This window comes from Hemibagrus wyckioides, linkage group LG13 (assembly GCF_019097595.1).
Source record: "Hemibagrus wyckioides isolate EC202008001 linkage group LG13, SWU_Hwy_1.0, whole genome shotgun sequence".
NCBI lineage: Eukaryota > Metazoa > Chordata > Actinopteri > Siluriformes > Bagridae > Hemibagrus > Hemibagrus wyckioides.
In genome coordinates, this window is record NC_080722.1 from 18,721,143 (window position 1) to 18,744,818 (window position 23,676).

Here is a 23,676-nt window from a genome sequence, read left to right on the forward strand (position 1 = left end):
TCTTAAATAGACAGAGCACACACTCTCCCTCTCACACTTGCGCGCGCACACACACATAACCAGAATAACCCGCAGATCACATTTCTGTGTCCACCACTACTCATCCCAACAGACATGACACACACACACACACACACACCTGCAGATGACATTTCAGTGTCCACCACTACTCAAAACACACACACACACACACCTGCTATCAGGGCTGGAGACCAAACACACCACACTGCAGGATTAGTGATAAAATAAATAGTTAAAAAAATTATAACCTGTACACACACACACACACACACACACACACACACAATAACCCACATATCACACCACTACTCATCACAATAGACATGACACACACACATGCTATCAAAGCTGGAGACTAAAACCACACTACAGGATTTGTGATTAAAATAAATATATATTTTTGACAATAACAGGATTCCAGAGACCAGTTTACACAATTTATGGCCAGAAGTGTGTGGACACTTGACCATTACAATTACACTCAGTTATAGGGAAGGTTTTTGCATGCTGTAGCTTTAAGGTTTCCCTTCCAGCATGACAGAGTGAGATCCATGAAGACATGAGGTTCATCCCAAATTGCATACTTATGCACTATTCTTAGTGCATAGTAAATAGTATGTAATTTGGGACACAACTATGATTTGCCAATGTCTGCATTACAAGAAGTCCTAGAGTCCTGACCTCAACACCATTTGAACCCTAGGCTTCCTGTCCATCAACATCAATGTCTGACCACATTCCCAATATCACTATGAGCACCATTTTAAAAAAAACCCCACACAATTAATAAGTATGTAGACTGGTATCATAAATCTATCAGCATGCATTTTGTGTGAAAACAGCTTGAACAGCATGCAGGCAAAGCATCTCTCTGCTTGTTAAGCAGTGATACATGGGCATGAGGACCAAAGACTAATATCCATCAACTTGAACTGCATTTGATCACAAACTATCACTGATGGCAAAATGATTATAATGTGAAGCAAAAATGTATATTTATCGACAGACCATCTTGTAAACACTGACACAACCATCACACTACCAAGTCTGTGGCTATCAGAAGTTCCGGTCCTTTAGAAAAGCTGATATTATTTAGGAAACAAAAGCCAAACATGTCACAGAATTTGTCAACCCTTCCTAGTTTATATAGAAAATACAACAACAGTTTATTGTCACCATGAAACATATTGTACCATTATTGTATTTTTTTTGTGTGATGTGTTAAAGTGTAGAGCAAAAAAATAAATAAAGATACACTATATTGCCAAAAGTTTTGGGACACTCCTCCAAATCATTGAATTCAGGGGTTGGACTTGGCCACTTGGTTCCAGTGAAAGGAACTCTTAATGCTTCAGCATACCAAGACATTTTGGACAGTTTCATGCTTCCAACTTTATGGGAACAGTTTGGAGATGACCCCTTCCTGTTCCAACATGACTGCACACCAGTGCACAAAGCAAGGTCCATAAAGACATGGATGAGCGAGTTTGGTGTGGAGGAACTTCACAGAGTCCTGACCTCAACCTGATAGAACACCTTTGGGGTGAATTAGAGCGGAGACTGTGAGCCAGACCTTCTCGTCCAGCATCAGTGCCTGGCCTCACAAATGCACTTCTAGTGGAATGATAAAAAATTCCCATAAACACACTCCTAAACCTTGTGGAAAGCCTTCCCAGAAGAGTTGTTATAGCTGCAAAGGATGGGCCAACTCCATATTACATTCATCCATGTCTTTATGGACCTTGCTTTGTGCACTGGTGTACAGTCATGTTGGAACAGGAAGGGGTCATCACCAAACTTTTCCCACAAAATTGGGAGCATGAAATTGTCCAAAATGTCTTGTTATGCTGAAGCATTAAGAGTTCCTTTCACTGGAACCAAGAGGCCAAGCCCAACACCTGAATTCAGTGATTTGGAGGGGTGCCCCCAAACCTTTGGCAATATAACCAGTCTGAGATGCTACTGGGTCCATGCCATGTTTCCTCCGGATACCAAACATGGTAAAATGACACATAAGCTGTCTCAATCCTGGCTTTGTCTGTGTCGCTGAAGCGGTGTCGAAATATCAGCTTAAATGAAGCAGTTACAGGTGACTCTTGCTGACAGACTGCATGGATTTACAGTCTGGGTTAAAAACAAAATCAGCCCTATACCACTTGAGGAATTTCTTTTACTGCTGGTGCTGTTGGCGTGGTTCCACACAATCTAAAATAGTTTAGCTTAAGGCATCTGTTAAGTAAGGAATAAAACACGACTGGGCTTGCTGCTATAGCAATTCATGGCAGGATGACATTAGATTAGTGAGTTTGCCCTTAAAGATTAAATATAACGCAAGACATGAACGTCTAGACAAAATGTCACAGAAATTCCTTACATTTTTTAAAAAAACTTGCATCAGAGGTCCACAGGTTAACCCTGACCTTGTTTACTCAAGCATTACCCCTTGTTTTTGTCTCTTTGTGCAGGTTGTGTTTGACTTCCTAGTTTATTATTTTATCAGATTTATTCTTTCCATCCAAAACAATATGTAAAAAGGCAGAAAACTAAAACTAAGGCAGGATCAGCTCCACTTAATCACAGGTTAGTTAGTTTAGTTAGCTAGTGATAAATGGTGACTTAGCCAGGTAGAAAAAAAAGCAGAAACAATACAACTGAGTCCAAGTGCTCTCAAAACAACATAATATTTATAATAACACCATCAAAAAACATTATCTAACATATATAAGCCAGGCTGTTAGTTTTCTTTAGACTTGTTCATTCATTTAAAAGGCTGCAGGTTTATTTTGTTTTTGTTTTCATGCTAGTCCGTTTCTTTACTCAGTGCTCCTGATATACACTTACCTTCACCCCACAAAAACGTCAGCTGCGTTGAGACTAATATAAATAATAAGAATAAAAATCCAAGCACTAAATCGAATAATCAAAAATAAAAGAGAGAGAAAGTGGGAAAATATTCGGGGAGATTATGTGGTAATGTTCACAGAGATACCTCGATCTCCACTTTATCACCCATCTGCCTTTGATTCCTGACGTCATCAGATGCGTCACGCTGGAGTTAAACGGCTTTATGAATTAACTTAAGGATATAACATCATTAAGATATCATAAAATTAGTCACCGTTAAAATCGTGAATTTGATCACTCATACATAACATTATGACCACTGAGAGGTGAAGTGAATAAGACTGATGATCTCCTCATCATGGCACCTGTTAGTGGGTGGGATATATTAGGCAGCAAGTGAACATTTTGTCCTCAAAGTTGATGTGTTAGAAGCAGGAAAAATGGACAAGGGTAAGGATTTGAGTGAAGGGCCAAATTGTGATGGCTAGATGACTGGATCAGAGCATCTCCAAAACTGCAGCTCTTGTGGGGTGTTCCCGGTCTGCAGTGGTCAGTATCTATCAAAAGTATCTTGGGCGGCCAAGGTTCGTTGATGTACGTGGGGAGTGAAGGCTGGCCCGTGTGATCTGATCCAAACAGGCAAGCTACTGTTGCTTAAATTGCTGAAGAAGTTAATGCTGGTTCTGGTAGAAAGGTGTCAGAATACACAGTGCATCACAGTTTGTTGAGTATGGGGCTGCATAGCTGCAGACCAGTCAACGTGCACATGCTGACACCAGTGCATTGCCGAAAGTGCCAACAATGAGCATGTGAGCATCAGAACTGGACCACGGAGCAATGGAAGAAGGTGGCCTGGTCTGATGAATCACATTTTCTTTTACATCACGTGGATGGTCGGGTGCGTGTGTCACTTACCTGGTAAACACATGGCACCAGGATGTAATATGGGCAGAAGGCAAAACCGGCAGAGGCAGTGTCATGCTTTGGGCAATGTTCTGCTGGGAAACCTTGGGTTCTTGGGCAAAGTGGTTCAGGAATTGTTTTGATGAGTACAACCACGAGTTTGAGGTGTTGATTTGGCCTCCAAATTCTCCAGATCTAAATCCAATCGAGCATATGTGGGATGTTCTGGACGAACAAGTCCGATCAATGGAGGCTCCAACTCGCAACTTACAGGACATAAAGGATCTGCTGATAACATCTTGGTGCCAGACACCACAGCACACCTTCAGGGATCTAGTGCGGTCTCAACGGGTCAGGGCTGTTTTGACAGCAAAAGGGGGACCAATACAATACTAGGCAGGTGGTCATAATGTTATGTCTGATCGGTGTATTCTTAATTAGGAAAACACCACCTACTTTTTCATATAAATAATATTGTAAAAATTATGTAAAATATATAATGAAATTTTGTTTCAGTATGAAATCTAACAGAAACCCAACAAAAAAATCAATATTTTCAGAAATTACTAATAATCTGATATTAATGTAATGTAATGTAATGCAGGTCAGCATGAGACTTTTGGTTCTGAATTATAAAGCACAATGTGGAAGAAAAACTGTCATTGGAAAGGACAGAAAAAGTGACATTTTGGGTAATGTGGTAGACTGCATTGGAGACAGAGTGCAATTTACACTTTCAGTTGAGTGCAGACATTTTTATTAGTACAGTTTTTAATAACGGGATGATAAAGGTGCCATTTAAAAAAAAATCATTAGACAAATAGACAGATTGATACTACCAAAACTGCCATTTCTTACCTTAAAATTCAGATAATATTACTGTTCATCTCCATAATCAGGGGACTAAGAACACACCATTGGTTCAAAGCTTATTTAACATGTTCTTTATTATGCATTTTACATATCAGCTTTTGAATGCTCTTAATCAATAACACAGATTATGTGACTGCAAAAAAAGGTGCCAGAGTTGATTTGAATATGGCTGCTACTAAAACACCTCATTATTGTGAGCATGATGGTGTCACAGGCACATCAATCCCATGGGGAAACAATATGAAAATATATAAAATCCTATAAAATAACCTGCATTGAGGACAGTAAAACTCTGTATTCCAGCATCACCTCTTAAAAATACTCAGGATGAGTTAATACAGTTAGTTTATCATGTGTGTTCTTGCAGGATGTCGCTCCTGTGTCTCCACAGCAGAGGTCCATCTCATTTAACTGGCTTCACAATTTTCATTGATATGTAGTTCTGCAAGAGCAAAATACAAATCATCAATGCAATGCTATATCAGGGATATAAGACATTGTCTTCACTACTGACACACTATCAGTGCTTTAATAGCTCAATTCAGGCTGGTCCTTACCGGTAATGAATAAACAAGTATTCCAAGGAACAGCAGCAGTAATAGCAATAAAATCAAGCCAATAAACAGCCACTTGAATCTCCGCCACACAATGAACTTCATGGTCTTGCATGGGTTGGTGAACCAGAAGAAGGACGTTTCGGGTCGGCTAAACAAATCCAGAAATTATATGTTATCAAACGTCAGTGTTATATTCAACTATAAATACTTTGTGATGGCTGTTAGGGATTACTTGGGTGGGTTGAGCTTTGGATTCATGTTAGGTTCATCTCTGCCTTTTCCTGCTGGCCTCTCATCTGCCTCCTTCTCATTCACTATCTCCAGTGTCATCTCCACTTTCCCCTAAAGAAGTGAGTATCATTTTTAAGATGAATTATGGAATTACAAGTAAACAAATTAATAAATATCATATTGATAAGGCATTGCGTAAATTATACATACCCCAAGCTCCTTTTTTCCATCTTTTTCAATGTAGCAGGGCCACCATCCTCTGACCGACTTCTGAGCGAACAGGGACTTGGAATGGTCAAATTTCTGATGTGCTTTAGTCACATTGTCCAGCATGTGCAGGCTGCATTTCTCAGGTGTTTTAGCAGGGGGAATGAGATTGTGTAGATTCAACTCAACGGTGCCTGGTAAACATGGCAAATTAGCACCATCTATCACACAAGTAGGAGAATTTCAGATGTCTCATACAAAGAAAAGATAAGATATCTTACCGAGGTAATCATCCAGTGAGAATTTATCATTGTCCCATATCTGAATGATCAGCTGAGGTGGGATTCGGAATTCTGTTTTGTCAAGGCTCCAGAAGTGTTCCTGTTAAGACAAAAGACCTTTAAGCATTTTTACAGAACTTCCTGGAATTCATTTTCATATGTTAACTTTTGTGTGCATTTTTATGTGGGCTTGAAAAAGCCAACATTCTGTAGTTCAACATTCAATTCTTCTTCTTCTTCTTATGAATAATAATAATAATTTTATTTCAATTCATTTTATTATTAATAATTTTCTAAACTCTATCTCCAACTCTATATCCAAGAGCTTTCAAGCTACATGCACCAAACTCAACACACACCTTCAGCCTCTATGTTATGACTTTTCTAACTGTTCGGAATTACGGCTTTCCTGAAAGTGGCTAAAACACTGACTTCCATTAGAAAATGTGTAACTTCTAAATCTTTCAAGATACATTCTCCAACTGTAGCACGGCACTTCAGGTTGTTTTGTCTTATTATGCTGTATTTTACTGTATTTGACTACCGGTAATTGTACTATCCCAAAAAATTCCCTTTGACTTATACTGATGGAATGTTCAGAACCTTGTTGAACTCCAACTGTATCTCTCTCTCTCTCTCTCTCTCTCTCTCTCTCTCTCTCTCTCTCTCCATATTTATTTCTATTAATTTACTAATCTAATATCGGTCTCTCTCATTCTCATCTCTTCTGTCTTTCTACTACTACTACTATCTCCATCTTTCTGCTAGTATCACTCTCTGGAAAAGGGCTTCTGCTAAATGCTGTAAATATAAATGTACTCTGATTATAAGGCTTATTTAGTAGTCATATCACTATTCTACTTGTCACCTTTTCTTGTAGGTTGCTGCATTACCTTTTTGGAAACCAGGCACAGTTGCTCAGCAGGCAGGTAATCAAACTCATAGACGAATCTCCAGTTGAAATTTCCATCCCCATCAAGAGATCTGTAATGGACATCAGTCTTTTGCTTGTCCTCCTCCTTTCCTGCCATCCAGCTGTGAATATTACACAGTCAAACAACATAACATGCTGTTTCTCTGAATTAAAAAAAAAAGCATGATAGATAATCTGTTGAGGATCTGTTGAGCAATGTGAGGTTTTTGTATGTACCCCTTCACATAGATGTCACTCATACTCTCTCCAGTGATGCTGGTTTCATCCAAAATAACATTAGTGGTGTTCCAGATGATGACGCGCAACATGTGCCTGGTGGAAATAAATAGAAGACTAACTAGTTATTAAATGTTATGAGTTTTAAGTAATGAGTGCTTAGGGGTAACTTCCTTACTTTTTAGGCTTGCGTGGGCTGATATCAAAAGGAGGTCCAGGAAGTCCAAGGCTTTTGGGATAAACATCAACCCACATTTGAAGACTTCCCTACAACAGACAGTACAAATACAAATTAGGGATTGCATTCTCAGTATTTTATTTATCTGAAATCTTACTGGTCAGAAACTCTGACAATAGAGCCCGCTGTCATTCAAACAGCAGGTTTGTATTAATTACTGTGCTTTAAATTGGTCTTGAATTTATTCTCTACTGGTAAGATAGAATCTACGTGACTCCTCAACAGAGCTTTTTAAAATGATGGTATTCCGAGTCTATGACCTAGTGAACCAGGATCAGGATGTATTTATTTGACACTTTATTTGACACTAATATGTGATTATCTGTGTACAGTAACACTCCACTCACAGGGACATGTATGAGAGTTAATACTACATAATCTAAAACTAATAATAAACCAATTAAACAAAGACAAACTGTGGAATTAAAGCATTCCCTTTGAATTTCAGGTTTTTCTCTAAAATAAAATATGTTTATTCATGTTATTAATTTCAATGGAGAGAAAAAAAGAGGCTGGGGAGGGAACAACTGTTTATATCTGCTATAACGTAGGCTATAACATGAACTAATTTGACTTACAGACATTTCACCACATTAAACGACATGCTGTTCATTAATAAATTCAGTATTGTAATCTTTGACACATCATTGTGGAATAAAAGAAAGAAACACTTGAGGATGTGTCTATATTGGAAAAAAGTCAACTTGTAGTAACAGACTACATCACTCCACCCCTTCACTGATAATTTTCTTATAAATGTATGTCCTATACAATGGTGGATCAAGTGGTTAAGGCCCTGGGTTGTTGATCGGAGGATCAGGGTTCAAGCCCCAGCTCCACTGCTTGGCAATTGAGCAAAGCCCTTAACCCTCTGTGCTCCAGGGGCGCTGTATCATGGCTGCCCCTGTGCTCTGACCCCAACTTCCTCAGCTGGGATAAGTGAAGAAAAGAATTCCACTATGCTATAATGTATGTGTGGTGATAATAAAGGCATCTTACCCTCAGTTCAATCTCATCAAACAATGTCATGGTTTATTCTTTATATACTAACATCCCAAGATCTGTTCCTGGTGTATTGAGTGTAAAGTTGTGCATTAAGGGAAGATAATGCAGTAAAAACCTGAGACAGAGTGGGTTGGTAGGTGCTGTAGAGTGTTCTAGTTTCCACGTGCTCTGGAACGAGGCCTTGTGTCCTGAGAACATGCAGTGCGATCCTCTCACTCGGTGGACCCAGGTGCTGGTGAATTTCTTTGTTAGCCTCTACAGATACATAAGGAAAAATCATAATGAATTAAAATGTATATGAGAACTGAGTACTTTGAAAGGTTAGCACACCAGTTAAGAAAGAAAAAGTCACCAAAGTCAGAGAGCAGATATTCCCGGCCGTTGAAACTTAAGGTGTTCCCGTTGTCCTCAGATGTAGGAGGAGACAATCCCTTCAGACGCGCATGGTGCTGAAGAATCTGCGACGGCTTCAGCTGATCTCGCCACTGATTTGGCCCAGATCTGTTCTCTCAGAAATAACACTGCAGGTCAGAAACTCATTCAAAACCTTTTTCTAAAAAAAATATTTTCCAGCATATTAATCCTTTAACATTATTACAATAAAACACTTCACTAGACTCAGTTAAATAGTGGGTCATGAATTACAATAAAATATACAATTACATTTATCAGACATGGTATGAGAATATTATTAAATGCTTATGTTTTCAAATCAGACAGGTCACTGTATTAAACACATGTTTAATGGTGGTTCTGTGTACTTTTTTAACTCAGGTTTTACAGTACCTGTATTTCAGACCTTCATATGTTCATTTCTGACTATTCAAATTAAAAGGTATCTATAAGACAAATCTGTATCTGCCTTTACAAACTGAATCATTTTTGATGAGTTGAATCGACTCTGATTCTCTGGAATTGACTCTTAGTTTTCAGAACATGGGGTCAGTGAATCACTTCATGTTTGACGCTGACTCCAAGCACCTTCGATCTGAACTAAAAGTAGGATGGTGAATTAACTTGAGCAGGATGCAGGCTGTACACAAAATACAGTTAGTATGATTACATACGCCTTGCAGAATCTGTATGTGACACAGCTATTACAAAATGTTTAAACATTCACTGATGCTCAGGTAGGCAACATGATACATTAAGAGCCGGGGGGGTGTAAACTTCTGAACAAGATTATCTCTGTAAATTGTTATTATTTTGTTTAAAGATATTATTCTTCTAGTCTTCAAAAGCTACAGAAAATATTTCTATGGATTCCAATGGACAAAATAATAATAATAATAATTTAGACTGATCAAGACTTTCTCTTAATGTATTCTGTTGCCTGTATCCTCGGTGTGAACAGATGGATCTCAAAATCATATAGCCTCTGATAGAAAGGTGTCAGATATGCAGAAGATGCTAAAAAAGTAAAGAATGTGAAGAACAACAGACAGTTTAACTGTTCAGGACAAATAAGGGATTCCTGAAAAAAAGCAGTCCCATAAAAACAGTCATTGCTCATCCAGGTAACAGGTAACAAGACTCAAGGGTGTGTAAACTTTTGAACCGGTTCATTTGTGAAAAGTTCAGTAGTTAGGAGCGTGTCTTGTTTATTAGATGTAAACATCTGTTGTGTGAAATTACTAATTATTCAGGGCAGAACGAAATACAGAACAATGATCCCTGTTATATATGTTTTCTAATTAGTAACATTTCGCAGAATCTTCAAGGCGTATGTAAACTTATGACCTCCAACTGACATAAATGTAGGCGTGCTTATCAACAACAACAACAAAAAAAGTATACACTAAGTGATATGTAACAGTGTGCTTTATAACGTGGACCAACTAATCCATAATGAAATTTGTTGCCACTGATTTTCTTATTGATTTTTAGCAATATTGCTGCAGCCCTATTTGAAATAACTTAAAGGTTTAAGTTGATGGTTTCTCACATGCAGTAAGTCTGCGGCAGACCGCAATAGGACCCGAAACGAGAAAGTAAGCGGTTCTCCAGGTCAATCACAGTCTCTCCAACTTTCTCATCACGGGTAAGCAGATCGAAGTCATAAACAGAGATCTTCAGGTCTTTATCTTGAGGGAGGAAGCATGACATCTCGAACATTCTATCGAGGAGAAAATGAAAATGTGGTTAACTATATTGGCATGGCGAATAAAGACATGAATGACTGTAATAATTTTTACACATCACACTACCTTCCAAACACTGGGTTTGTGGTATTCGGGATGTAATTGTCTCTGTCATCTATGGTCTTCTTTCCCAAAGAGATCTTAATGTACGGATCACACTAAATAAAAAAACGAACGTAACATTTAAAATAGATAAAATGGAAGGGAAAATTGTTAAAAAGATGAAATGATCTGTTAAGGAGCATGGCACTTACTAAACCGTTGTTGTCTTTGGGTTGCAGGTCAACTGCTCTGACCACATAAATCCTGACGATACACTCCTGAGGACCGCTGTCAGGAAGCTCTCTGAACTGCTGTGGTGGTGAGGGTACGGCCGGATCGTCTGAAAGAGGGTAGAGCTTGAAGGATCCCTGAAAACAAACAGCCGTACAAACACATAGTCGTTTTAAAAAAAGGTAAAGATTCTTCCTATTTAATACATTTGATTATCTTCCACACAACACATATTTTGTTTTTTGTTTTTTTTTTTTACCTTAAATTCTCCTACTACAGAAGGATCATCTTCACCGGTGTCGCTCTTTCCACGGTAGAGTTTGAAGGTGTTACAGAAATCAGTCAGCCCCTTATAATCATCCACATTTTCCAGTTCGCAGCTGAGCACCTGTAACAATACAGCAACATTTTCAACTATGTATCTGTGCTTAATCTATCCATCCATTTTCATCCATTAATGCTTATCCTACACAGATCACAGGGAGCTGGAAGTCTATACCAAGGCAGAAGACACACTGGACACACACAACAGACAATACAGAGACGTCAATCAGCCTACAAGGAATGTTGAGATCCTGGAGGAAGCCCCAGAGGCAAACAACGAAGTCACTACCATGCCCCTAATCTGAGCTTGATTTTTTAACCAAATATTTATTTAAGTAAAGTGGGAAGTGACTGTATCTATACATCTGAGCTGCATGTAAAACACCTTCACACACCACCTAAAGAATTCCAACTTAGATAAAATATCTGGCCTTCATTCATTTGAAAAAGATAAATATTTAACGCACAGTATCTAAAGGTTAAATTTTACCTTCAGGGTGTCATATCCTTTCTGGAGGTATGGGCCACATTTCTCATGGTCTCCAACTGAAGCATAAAACTTACTCCACCAATCAATCGTTTCTGTCTCCTGTAATACAATGTGGGGGGAAAAAAACTTGCAATACTGAGTATTCTTCTAAAACCTAATATATATATATATAAAAAAATTATGTTCTAACACCAACAACAAAAAAAATCACCTTCTCTTGCTGTCAGGTTTGATCCCAAGAACAGAAAAAAAGAAATAATGTTAAATATTAAATAAGACAAAAATATATAACAATAGCAATAATGTTGAAAGCAGATACTCAGTGTTAGTCAGGTTTAAACTAAATCACCCTGCATAGCTCTAAATCACAGGAAGGTGAGCTGTGAGCAAAAGGATACAGACTTAATGCTAATGAGTGGATTTAGTGACTGCTCCCCAACTTCCAAATGATCAGAGCATTCAAATTTGGAAAGAAGAAAAATTAAGTGATTTTTCGATTCCCGTGAGGGGTTGAACAGTGGTCATCTGAAGCTCAAGCCCAAAACAATTAATCTTCCAACTTGTTTACATCATTTATTCCATACATACACGGCGTGGAAAAGATGGAGCCATTTTGTCAAACGCTGTTGAGAGGCCGTGCATAAACTGAAAGTCACAATGCTGTCAGTGAAAACAAACTCACAAGTGCAAGCCCTAAAAACAATCCATGTTAAGTAATAAGATCAAAATAAGTGTCAAGTAATAAGTGTCAAATACTGCACCTGTGTTTCGAGAAGAGGCCTTTCCTCCATGTTTATGCGGAGCTCTCGAGGGGCGGCTGCCATCAGAGCCACTGCAGGAAAAAGGTACGCGATAACTTCACAGAAAAGAAACTTTCTCTTTACAATACTACATCCTATAGAGACTTTATGTGACGTTTAATTGATTTGATTATACAAGACTGTACCTTTAGATGCCATTGCCACTTCAGCCACGGTGCTATACGGGTCACATCTGTATTCTTCCAGTGAGTCAATGGTGCACTGGCCTACTACAGGCTTCCTCCCAAATGGCCTATGATCAATAACTTTCAACACAATTGGAGGTGTGTACATCTCCTCTTTGGGCAAGAGCTTCAGGATCAGATAACAGATGCTTTAGATGCTATTCAGTCAAACAGGTTTGTTCTCAAAAAAAAAAAAAAACAACAGTTTATAGCATCTTACCACTTTCAGCTGAAGAACATTTCCAGGGAAGTTGGGGCTCTTTTTCATGTTTTTAATGACTGCAGACTGAACTCTCTCACCTCCACACTCCACCACCAAGCTGGGCGAGGTCACAGGTGCCAACTGGTAGGTCTTCATGTTGCGCAAACCCCATGCCAGAATCTATACAAACCAAATCAAGCAATTAAAAAAAACATGACTATTAATTACCATTACGTTTTTCATAATCAAATACATGCTGCAGATCCAGATGTGGTTACAAATGATTCCAAGTGATTAAAGAAGACCATCTTTCCTAATACTAACAACTATTGCTGCATATCTGTGTTCAAAAGGATTTAGAATATTTAGCATACCTCTATCATTGTGAGCTGCACTACAGGACGAACCCCCTGAGGAACCATGTAGAGTACGTCTCCTCTCTTTGGCGGGACTAGTGGAAGTTCAGTCTCACTTCCCTGAAGAAAATAACAGAAATATCACACATTACTACTACACAGATTTACAATCAGTGCGTGGTCATTGACACAGGAAATAGATATTGGCACCTTGTTCCTTATAATAAGTTCTGCAGAAACCAGTATTTGTCCAGCAGGCTTTTCCTTGTGCATGACGGGACACCAGAGAAGCTTAGGAGACGTGTCCATGGCTGGATTGAGTTTCACTAATGGCAGGAAGCTACTCCTGCCCAGGAGCTCGTCCTTGCCCTGGAACAAATATGCATGATCTTAATTGTAAAATAGCCTTTATTCCATCCTTGGAGAGCAGGAGCAGGGGGATTGAGGGCCTTGCTCAAGGGCCCAACAGCGGCAGCTTGGTCAATCAACAACCCAGAGCTTTAACCATCTGAGCTACCACCAGCCCCATTAATAAAGTATGTCCAAATAATGTCAGTGTTACATTACAGTATAATACCTTTAACGAGCATTTGAATTTATTTATTTCCAAATTTTGTCAAGCAACTTTTCACACTGTAGCTGTTAAACCCCTAAATTAGTCAAAATTTATAAGCAATGTAAAATAAGTCATATACTCAGTTGAAAACATTTTATTTGTCATGGGATTAATGTCAGGTAATTGTCAAGCTAATTGTCAATGCATAAACGTCCTCAAAAGATAGACAGTTTGTTGGAGAACAGACCTAAAGAAGGGGCTATCAAAACAAGTCCTGTTTAAAGTATCACTGAGAGTTGGGTTAGTAAAGAATATCTCAAACATAGAACCTTCCACAGAGCACAATTAAATCAATTACTTTTTAAAAAGTATAGAATAAGATACAGCCATGATTCTGCCTCAAGGAAGCTGCCCCACAAGTGACAGTGTAAAGGGGGCAGTCAGAGAAAGAACCTTTAGGCCATGAGTAACATTATTAACATTATTCTACCAACACCATGCTTCACTATCTCATGTTGCTCTTGAGCTCATGAGCAGTGTTGGGTTTCCAAGAAATGTAGCACAGTGAAAAGTTAAAGGGTGACTACTAATACAGGGAACATTATGTCCAAAGAATATACACCACAAATATACCACATACAGTATATTAGAATGCAATCTGTATCTGCAATTCCCTTAGTATTTTTCAGTAAGATTATATTAAACCATACGTTTTATACCTCAAAGCTGTTCAATTCTTGAATCTTATTGGTCAGAAAGTACAAATAGCAACTCTGACATCATCAACTAATATCGTTAGTGGAATAACAAATTACACAGACACCTGTATGTCAGATGCTTGACAGAAATAGATTAAAAATGGTTGGTTAATGGTTTAGTTTTAACTGTAATGTAACTGTCAGTGCTCCATTATATTTTCAGTCACAGATAGTCCTCCGTGCTAATCTGTACTTTTTTGACTTATTAACATAATAAGAGAGAGAGAGAGAGAGAGAGAGAGAGAGAGAAATGTTGGTATGACTTGAAGGATCCTGTCTATGTCCGTGTCTGTTGGTAATCAATTAAAAATGTAATCCTTTACAAACTGCTGGGGTATAAGAGAAATAAAACATTTTTAATGCAGTATTGAATAATTCTGCTTCTCACTTATTCGTTACTATGTGCTTTTTTGAATGCTGGGTCACCTAGAACTTTCTAAAATAGTTTAGAAAAATATGGACAAACCACTTGGTCATTGTCGAATATTTCCAACACAACTTGAGGAGGGTTGCGAGCAACGGTTTGGGGATCCCCATAAATGTTCACTTTGTTGAAGATAAGCGTTTGATCCCAGGTTGGGTTCAGGGAAGACTTGACTGTTTCTGTGGTCTGGCTCATGTGTAAGAATGACACATGCACATATGGATCTGTAATGAAACCAATAAAAAAATATCAAGGACCCATTATAAAAAAATGACTTAATATTTAAGACTTAAAAATAAAACCAAGAAAATACATCAAGAAAATTCAAGAAGTGGTTCACTAACCTGAGAAACTATCATTGTCCAAGGCAAGCAGGTTTCTGGCCTGGTACACATAGACCCGCAGGTGGTATTCATAATATCCTGGATAGAAGAAATAATGGAAATAGTTTAAAATACAAAGAGTGGATACAAAGTGGAAAAATTTCATTTTTAAAAGAGTCTTTTTCAGTAAAAGTAATCCTTTAATGACATCATACTTACGCTCAAAAGTACATGACACATTGGGTGTATTGGCTCCAAACAGGTTAGTAGCGTCTGATTTTGAACCCTTTTCGTCCCCCTTTCTTTCCATATCAATTCCCTGTAAAAAGAATTAAATGCAAACCCCTAAGCCATAGAATATTTAATACCAATGAATTAAATTTACGTATTTATTTCAGGAACTTACCCACTGTAAATGAATGCTGACAGCTTCACTAAATTTACTCACCAGTGCTCCTTCTAATTTAAAGATGGCTGACGCCCCGATGCTGTCTGAAGGTTCCATCTTCCTTCTCCAGCGGCGTCTGCGGAACGAATCAGAGGAGCGCTCCATTTGGTGGAATTTCCATCCAATGAGAGAAGAAAACTCCCAACCTTCTGGATCACCTATGTCTTTTTTCTAGTATGGAAAGGCGCAATGCAGAAAGGATTAGGTGAGCTCAAAATGTCACATTTAATTTCAATATTTAATATATAATTGCGATGATGTGATTAAACACCTGATTTAATTATATTTTACTAAATAGTTGATATTTCATACCTCAGTGGCTGAGGCACCACCGGCCTTTTTTTTGCGCCGTCTGATTTTTCTTCTACGGCGGTGGATATGATACATTTTCTCCGCTGCCACCCATGACTTAGGCTTATCATCAGGAGGAATGGTGACTCCATATTCCCAACCTTCAACCAAATATTCACACTCATTAACTCATCCAAAAACACCATCTCAATACAGACAAACCAGACAGTTGTCTAACATAATTAATTTCGTTAAGCACTAGTGCAACTTTATATGTAAGGAGCCGGACCTCTTTCATCTACTGCCCTTTTGTCATCAAAGGTCCAATCATCCATCCACTCCCATCCACGTGGACACTCTGTCTCCTCTGGCGGATTAGCCTTCTCTCCATTCTGTAAGCATGTACTAAGAATTCTCAAAAAACCTTGTCAGGGCATTTATAGTTATTTCTAAATCAAAGCAATCCATTGAAAACTTTCGGCACACATTTTAAAAACTATCAATGACTAAGTTCTTACCACATCTGTATACGGCACTGACGCTGCTGCCCACTCTCCTCCAGGATAACGGGTCTGATTCTCAAAAACCTCATCCACAAACTCACTGTGTCCTGCATCAGCCTCCGTCAGCAAACTATCACACATATCACAATACAATTACTGTACAGTTCGGATATTAAATCCACTAAATATCGTATAATACACTGTACCCTTAAAATTTAGCAAACCATCATACTAATCTATGTACCTTTTCTCTGGATCCACAAACCAGTCATTTTCCCACTGCCAGCCTTGAGGGGGCATAAAATACTCCTGCTTTAGTTTCATTTTTCCAGTCACGTCAGAGAACTTAGGGCGATTCAGCAGACCCGAAGTACCCCACTTGCCCAAAATTTTCGCCTGGTTCTCATACTGTTGAGTAGAAAGATGCTTCTGTCATTTCTCAGGCAGCCTCAGTGAAAAGTGTACGTGACTATAAGTATACATTTAAAAGAAACATAAATGGATTTACCAGTTCTGCAAAGACGTTAAACGTTCCCTCGGCATAAGCATTAAACTTTTTCTCGACTGCGACTAATCCCAGCCACATATTCACCCGTATTTGGGCAGGGATCTTGGAACCTTTGTTTTTATCCATTGGGTACTGCAGAAGAAGACAGTTCTCATTACAGGACACAGTGATATACTGAGGGTGCGTCTCAATCAGCTGCCTAGTTCAGTAGTCAGGGCACTGATCAGGGAGTCGACTATTTTAAGGGCTGTCTCTCTCATGAGCCTCTCAGCTTGAAAAAAATGGTAGATGAATCTCAGCCAACTTTGTCTTCAAGTGTAAGTAGCTTGTTATTCTGAACTTTGTTTGACGTTCTATATCTAGCTTGTTTGAACGAGATTTTTGTAATAAATTAAAATAAATAGTGCAAGGAGTAGCACAAATGTTCAACATTATTACTTTAGCAGTAGTGATTTAATAGTATAATGATACCTTTAAAAAGATGGTCTGGGTTTTTCCACAGTACTGTCCACATGCCTGCTCGCTGTACACTGAATAGAGAACTTGATGAGCTGGAATGCGACTGTAAGCCACCCGTTTCTCTCCTCTCAACATCCAAATAATCACATCAGGCATGCTGTTCTGGGGCTGAAGAGAACATATAAAACTCATCATTTATATGAACACCAAAATACAATTCACATTCTAAACATCGTGTAGAATTAGAGCAGTGGAGTGAGTAGTCTGAAGCTAACATGTAACATAACAAAAAGAAAGTTAAAGATTTTTAACAAATTCTGAAAAAATAACCACCTCCTCAGCCAGTTGTTTAAGTTTCTCCAGCCAGCCGTCAACGATGCCGATGGTGTCTGTACTGTTAGCTCCCTCCTGTAACAAGTACTCAGCTGCGGTCAGGATGCTCTGTAAGGTGCTGTCTCTTAGCTTCTTGATCTGGATGTCCAGGGCTGTGAGGTTAGCTTTACCCTCAAGGTCCGGCAGTTTAAAGCTAAGGGGATTGATTTAGGACACTGATAAAACACTGAAGGCAAACTTGTTGATATCAATATCACGCTGAAATAAAAATAAACCCCAATACTTAATGTGTAATGTTGTGTAATTAACCTCACCTCCTGATGTCCTCCATGACTTGGCTTAAAAGCTTGGTCCAAATCTCGAACAGTTTTGTGTCAGAGACTTTAGCCAGTACTGCAGTTTTCAGCTCGGTAATATTATCTTGCTGAAATTAGTGAGCAGGTTATGGCGAACAGTTTACAATTCCAGTTAATGCCATAGAGCAAATGAAGTTACCCTACATTTTAGAGTGCAGAATTAATTGTTTAAATGTGTGTTACCAGTCAACAATATACTGTACATACCAAACGGTTTGTGATGTGGAGAATAATGTTAACAGCATCTAAGCGATGACTGATATCCTCCCAAAATGACATCACGGCAACAACCGGCTTCGTGTTAGCCCAGGGCAAGTAGTAGTAATGATTACCTATAAAGCCAGAATGGAGAGAATGAATAAGCTGGAGCCAACCTGATTTTATAATATAGTCCAAAAACCACCCTGATTCTGATGTAGACTCGCTGTGCTCCCTGGTTGCACAGTATACTCTCAACAAACACTGAAACCAAACTGATTCTACAGTATACTCTCAATATATCTCAGTATATCTCAGTATATCCCCAAACATCCTTGATTACATTGCATACTCACAAAATACGCTGATACCAAAATGATTCTACAGTACGCTCTCAGTAGACCCCAGAACATCCAGGTTTCCAGAGTATACTCTCACTATACTCTAAAAACCAAACAGATTCAGAGTATACTCTTGCTATACTCCAAAACTACCCTGATTCCACATTACACTCACAGTATACTCTAAAAAGCAAACTATTTCCACAGTATACTCTCAGTAGGCTCCAAAAGAACCCTGAATGCACAGTATACTCTCAGTATACTCTGAAACCCAACTAATTTCACAGTATACTCAGAATATGCTCTAAAAAACAAACAGATTAAAAACTATGCTCTCAGTGTACCCCCAAAACAGCCTTGATTTCATTCTATACTCACAAATACTCCCCCAAAACAATGCTGATTCCAAAGTATATTCTTAATATACTCTGAATCCAAACTGACTCCACAGTAAGCTCTTAGTTTGCTCTGAAACCAGAGTGATTTCAAAGTAAGCTCCCTATACACTATGAAACCAATATACTACACTATACTGCAAATGTGCCATGACTCCACTGTATACTCTCAGTATCTCACTTTTAATTCACAGTATACTCTCAGTATAAAATGAAATGACTCTGATGCCAGTGAATGATCTCAGTGCTCTCCAAAAGCATGATGAAGTATGTTAATATCATATTAGAAAACATTTTAATTCCACAGTACGTTTTAGGATACTCAGAATCCACCCTGATCCTGCCATATACTCTGATTTATCCTGTCCTTACCATCAAACATGGGACAGCTGTACTGAGTGGTTGAAGCAAGAGGCTTGCACGTAGTGTCCAGCTTATTGCCATAGTTCCCAATGCTAACTTCAAACTGAATAGGCTCTCCAGGCTCTTGTATCATGGTGGCACTGTGGAACACAGCACACAGGCAGTACTTCCTCCTTCGCTGGTATTTCTGTAAAACAAAACAAACAAACAAACAAGCCACAAATAAAGAATAAATAAATATGACATGCAAATGTGACATGCAAAACCAAAGGTCAGGCTTAACTGAGGTCACTACCTGAGTAACCAAGATGTCGTCGTTTGATATGGCCTCCACGTCCTTCTCTGCCTTTCCTTCAAGCTTAGTGGAAAGTTCAACAAGTATCCGTCCTCTATAGGCTGCACCTTCACCCTTTGAGAAACATTTGAGAATGTTGTTAAGTGAAAACTCAATTCAATTCAATTTAATTTTGTTGACATGACATTTATGGAGGTTATCACAAAGCAGTTCTTTCCAGAAATATAACAGGAATAATAGAAAAACTTTTGAACAATTATCATAAACTTTAAATCATTCAAAATGATTTATTTCACAATGTCCAGTCATACTGAGTATAGTAACTGTAAAATTGAAAAGCTGAGAATATTAACAGCCACTTCATACTTGCCTTTCCATAATTAAGGTCTTCATAAGGATCTATTAAACTTGTAAACTCCCTTGGGCTGCCATAAAGGTTTATGTAGCTTGGGCCAAATGCGGGTAGAAAGCCAACCTCAGTTTCTCCACTTTCTCCTGTAAGAATGACAGCTCTGTTATTTATCCATGGCTTTCTTCAAATGATGGCAGATGCAGGGTTAGCTGAGTTATTGCATTCCAGAGAAGGGTGTCGGGTTTGAGGTGTTAGACAGATGACGATGCTGTTGTAGGTATAACAAAGTTTAAGAAAATTGTTAATGCCAAAGCCATCCCAGAGGTGTTTAAGAGTTAGATGTGTTAGTTGAATGAGGTGTGTATAAAGCTTATGGACGACGTGTCTAGATGGACAATATCAAACAGAGCTACTTAAATGTCGTATACTGTAAATAACAGTATTTTCACAACTCCTTCATGGATATTGTGTATCCATCAAGATGAATTATAGAAGAAGAAAAGCAACGAAAGGAGTATAGTACGGTGTGTCCAAATAAACAGAACATTCCAAGACTACAAGCAACATAAAGTAAAAAAGCAGGTTTAAATACATGAGTCCATGCACTGCAGGGAACTTGCTTAATAAATAAGCAAGTAATATGTAATATAACTGCAAACCTTTCTTCAGGTTATATGATGTAATATTATATAGATCACTATTTGGCAGAGTTACAAAACATAACTGACAAATACAAAACAAGCAAGCAACAAGAAACTGATAAATATGTTTTCTTTTTTTTCCTCTCTGTGTGTGGGATTATTATGAACAGCATGCACGGAGCTATGGAAAAGCTGACGGGCGGTAAACCTATTTAACCTGCATATCCTGGAAACCCATTTCCTGGATCCTCCTCTAGTACAGCAGAGCAAAAAAAAAAAATAGGAAAGAGATTTAAAAAGGAAACCCCAGACCAACCCAATTCATTACACTACAATACTCCAACTGAGTTCATACACTGTGTGCTGAATTTTGCTGTAGCACTGAGATGCAACCTAAATGCCATACCTTCAACTTCACCACCAGAGGACGCTATTGAGGTCAGGTTCAAGTACGTGGTGCCTATGGCATCATTTCTTGTGAGGCGATCCCTAAAGAGGGGGTAGGGATTGAGAGACGCAGTCAGTTAAAGTGAGCTAGCATGTCATGTGAATTGAAATGCGTGGCAGTCACAGCCTAGCACTGGACCTCCTCAGATTTTCCACAGTCCCATCAGTGGGCTTTAGCAGAGGAATGCACTGTGGGAGAAGGAGGGGAAGCACCGCACTGACTCATACAGTCTGCCGGGATCCACCCAGCTTTCACAATCTCCCATTACAGAGTCCTGGAGTATTTAGTTTACGACAGTCTCCCAAGGCAACATCACAAGCATGCTTCATTTACTCGTCTCCTCTACAGCTTTGGCACACAGAAATCAAGGCAAGCATGCAGTAAAAGAACTCACCAGTCGAATATGGTCAGTTTGATCCGTTCACACATAGACGGAAACTACAAAAGGGGGAAAAAATATTTACATTGGGCTATTTATATGAAACAAAAAATCCTACATATCCAGAGATCACAATGCCACCTATTATTATTACCTTAACCTGAAGATTTAGCAGCTGGTTCCATTCAGGGTTTGCATTCTGCTCAATTACTTTTGTGCACAACTATGGAGAAAAACAACAAAAAAAAAACCCCCAAAACATTACACCCAAAGATTTCTCATTTTAAGAGTACAATATCTGATGCTGTACCTTCTTCCCAGCGAACCATGCCTCCATGAAGGGGTCTACTAGATTCTTTTTATTGCTTTCTCCTCCAAATGCCTCTTTCAATGACTGAGAAATGGAGTCATCCACTGAAAGCGTAGAAGATTATCAGTAAACTGTGTGAGGGATGTTATGAAACACTGATAGGACTGATATGAGGGAAAGAATGTGGTTCGGTTCTTATACACCGCAAGATACACAGTATATTGTTGTTATAATTATAGTAATAATAACCAAGCAAAAAATATTGATTGCAATATATGCACAATGCAACCAAACAGCATAAACGACTATTAGAAAATTTAACAGAATAATGTAAATGCATGCATGTAGTACACTTTGTGCCAAAAGGGTTCTTTGTTGTCACAATAGAACTTTTTGGTCAATCTTTGGAGCTAAGTAAAGAACCCTAGGGTTCTGTAGGTAAGGTAGGGTATTTTATTGTCATTGTATACAATATTGCAACGGAGACCTTTAAATATAATACTCTAAGTATACTAAGTATACGAGTATACTATAAAGATGAAATATACAAGATAAGTGTATGCTACATGTAGGTTGATTATTAAAATGAATATTGATATGTATATATTGCACAGTGAAAAATATGTGATGCATATAGTATAAAACCATTAGAAACATGGTGAATATTGTATAAAGTAACAAAGTGAACTGTAGTGTATACAAAGTGTACTGTAGTGTGTATAGCAGCAAAGAGTATGCTTAGTGTAAAGTGGTCCTTAGTCCTTAACAGCTATAAAAGACTGGGGAATGACTGGGGGTATTGGTGGGGAATAGGGGGTTTGGGGTTTGGCTGATGGCAACGGCACTTCAGTCAGTTTGTGTAGAACTTGATGGCCTTGTACTCATTTTCAAGACATACATTCAGTGGAAAAATATCCAGTGTCCTGGGTGAATAAAATCTTGTAGAACCCCAGTGAACCTTTTTTTTCTAATTGAAGGTTATTGGTTTAAAATGGTGTGGTGTGAGATGGTATGCTGTGAGATTCTGGCTTACTTTGGGGTATATCCTCGCCACGAAACACCTTAAGCTGCAGCGTAACCCATCTCAGTGCGATTCCAGCTGGCAGAAGGAGGTTACTCTCAATATCATCATTATCACTGTCCTGCTCCCTCTTCTCCACCTGTCCAATTAGGCAGGAATACTGTCATTTTAACTCACTCAGGAGGCCTACTGAGCATCATGGAATGCACCTACATTTGCTTCCTTCATAATTTGATCAATTATTGTGTTATTCTTTAAAACAACAGTGACAATATGCAGACATAACCAGACAAAGTAAGTACCGGAGGATCGTCCCCAGTCCCCACGATGAACATGCTGACTTTCAGGTAGCCTTTTGCTCCAGAGCTCGAGTCATCAGGGTCATTTAGGAGCAGCCATTTCCTCATGACACAGTGAGCTACAGTTGACAGGAAAAAGCACAAACAATGGCACTGTTTCATTAACGTGAACATGAGTAGTAATGCGTAAATCAAGCTGCAGTGGGGAATTTTAGTAACATACCTGGTTCATCATAAATGTAGCCAACATCAATCTGAGACATAATAACAGAATAAGAACAATTAACTCTGTAGTGTAACACAAATGAGAGAGAGAGAGAGAGAGAGACATAGTGTGTACCTTAAATTCTCCCATAAGACTGTCAGCTCTCAGCGATGAAGAGTTATACACCTGCAGAAAGAGTTTAATCTAGTCTAAATAAATACTTCAAATAATTTTAATAATGTTTAGGCTCTTACCGTCAAGAAATTACATTCTGTTCCAAAAAAATATCATAAACATGGCAGAATTTGTGACAATATACATATATATCCTATATATATAAACGTTGTTATAAAAACAACACAACAAAACATCCAATAAACCTGTTATGA

The 23,676-nt window shown here is 38.5% G+C and overlaps 1 protein-coding gene across 4 annotated transcripts in view; it reads right to left on the reverse strand.

The window, feature by feature from the left end:
* Positions 1 to 4,508: 4,508 nt before the first annotated feature.
* The window catches only part of myof (myoferlin), a 34,408-nt gene continuing 15,240 nt past the window's right edge, over positions 4,509 to 23,676 (reverse strand). For 2 of the 4 annotated variants that reach the window (XM_058406253.1, XM_058406255.1), the window contains exons 9-55: positions 23,423 to 23,473; positions 23,306 to 23,336; positions 23,086 to 23,201; positions 22,796 to 22,922; positions 21,763 to 21,866; positions 21,607 to 21,675; positions 21,468 to 21,511; positions 21,032 to 21,114; positions 20,843 to 20,878; positions 20,003 to 20,127; positions 19,633 to 19,746; positions 19,347 to 19,524; positions 18,248 to 18,372; positions 17,999 to 18,108; positions 17,685 to 17,877; positions 17,364 to 17,519; positions 16,893 to 17,024; positions 16,629 to 16,792; positions 16,400 to 16,514; positions 16,171 to 16,273; positions 15,903 to 16,042; positions 15,591 to 15,761; positions 15,362 to 15,461; positions 15,164 to 15,241; positions 14,862 to 15,043; positions 13,292 to 13,450; positions 13,100 to 13,201; positions 12,744 to 12,905; positions 12,485 to 12,650; positions 12,300 to 12,370; positions 12,127 to 12,183; positions 11,750 to 11,758; positions 11,539 to 11,637; positions 10,984 to 11,112; positions 10,706 to 10,861; positions 10,518 to 10,609; positions 10,256 to 10,426; positions 8,663 to 8,811; positions 8,426 to 8,565; positions 7,246 to 7,334; positions 7,068 to 7,163; positions 6,811 to 6,952; positions 5,918 to 6,017; positions 5,640 to 5,830; positions 5,431 to 5,540; positions 5,199 to 5,346; positions 4,509 to 5,083 (exon numbers count right to left, since the gene is read on the reverse strand). In XM_058406253.1, the coding sequence (XP_058262236.1) occupies positions 5,045 to 5,083; positions 5,199 to 5,346; positions 5,431 to 5,540; positions 5,640 to 5,830; positions 5,918 to 6,017; positions 6,811 to 6,952; positions 7,068 to 7,163; positions 7,246 to 7,334; positions 8,426 to 8,565; positions 8,663 to 8,811; positions 10,256 to 10,426; positions 10,518 to 10,609; positions 10,706 to 10,861; positions 10,984 to 11,112; positions 11,539 to 11,637; positions 11,750 to 11,758; positions 12,127 to 12,183; positions 12,300 to 12,370; positions 12,485 to 12,650; positions 12,744 to 12,905; positions 13,100 to 13,201; positions 13,292 to 13,450; positions 14,862 to 15,043; positions 15,164 to 15,241; positions 15,362 to 15,461; positions 15,591 to 15,761; positions 15,903 to 16,042; positions 16,171 to 16,273; positions 16,400 to 16,514; positions 16,629 to 16,792; positions 16,893 to 17,024; positions 17,364 to 17,519; positions 17,685 to 17,877; positions 17,999 to 18,108; positions 18,248 to 18,372; positions 19,347 to 19,524; positions 19,633 to 19,746; positions 20,003 to 20,127; positions 20,843 to 20,878; positions 21,032 to 21,114; positions 21,468 to 21,511; positions 21,607 to 21,675; positions 21,763 to 21,866; positions 22,796 to 22,922; positions 23,086 to 23,201; positions 23,306 to 23,336; positions 23,423 to 23,473 (5,424 nt within the window). In that variant the 3' untranslated portion in view covers positions 4,509 to 5,044. The remainder of the gene's footprint in view (positions 5,084 to 5,198; positions 5,347 to 5,430; positions 5,541 to 5,639; positions 5,831 to 5,917; positions 6,018 to 6,810; positions 6,953 to 7,067; positions 7,164 to 7,245; positions 7,335 to 8,425; positions 8,566 to 8,662; positions 8,812 to 10,255; positions 10,427 to 10,517; positions 10,610 to 10,705; positions 10,862 to 10,983; positions 11,113 to 11,538; positions 11,638 to 11,749; positions 11,759 to 12,126; positions 12,184 to 12,299; positions 12,371 to 12,484; positions 12,651 to 12,743; positions 12,906 to 13,099; positions 13,202 to 13,291; positions 13,451 to 14,861; positions 15,044 to 15,163; positions 15,242 to 15,361; positions 15,462 to 15,590; positions 15,762 to 15,902; positions 16,043 to 16,170; positions 16,274 to 16,399; positions 16,515 to 16,628; positions 16,793 to 16,892; positions 17,025 to 17,363; positions 17,520 to 17,684; positions 17,878 to 17,998; positions 18,109 to 18,247; positions 18,373 to 19,346; positions 19,525 to 19,632; positions 19,747 to 20,002; positions 20,128 to 20,842; positions 20,879 to 21,031; positions 21,115 to 21,467; positions 21,512 to 21,606; positions 21,676 to 21,762; positions 21,867 to 22,795; positions 22,923 to 23,085; positions 23,202 to 23,305; positions 23,337 to 23,422; positions 23,474 to 23,676) is intronic. The other 2 variants (XM_058406251.1, XM_058406252.1) reach the window with 2 other exon arrangements.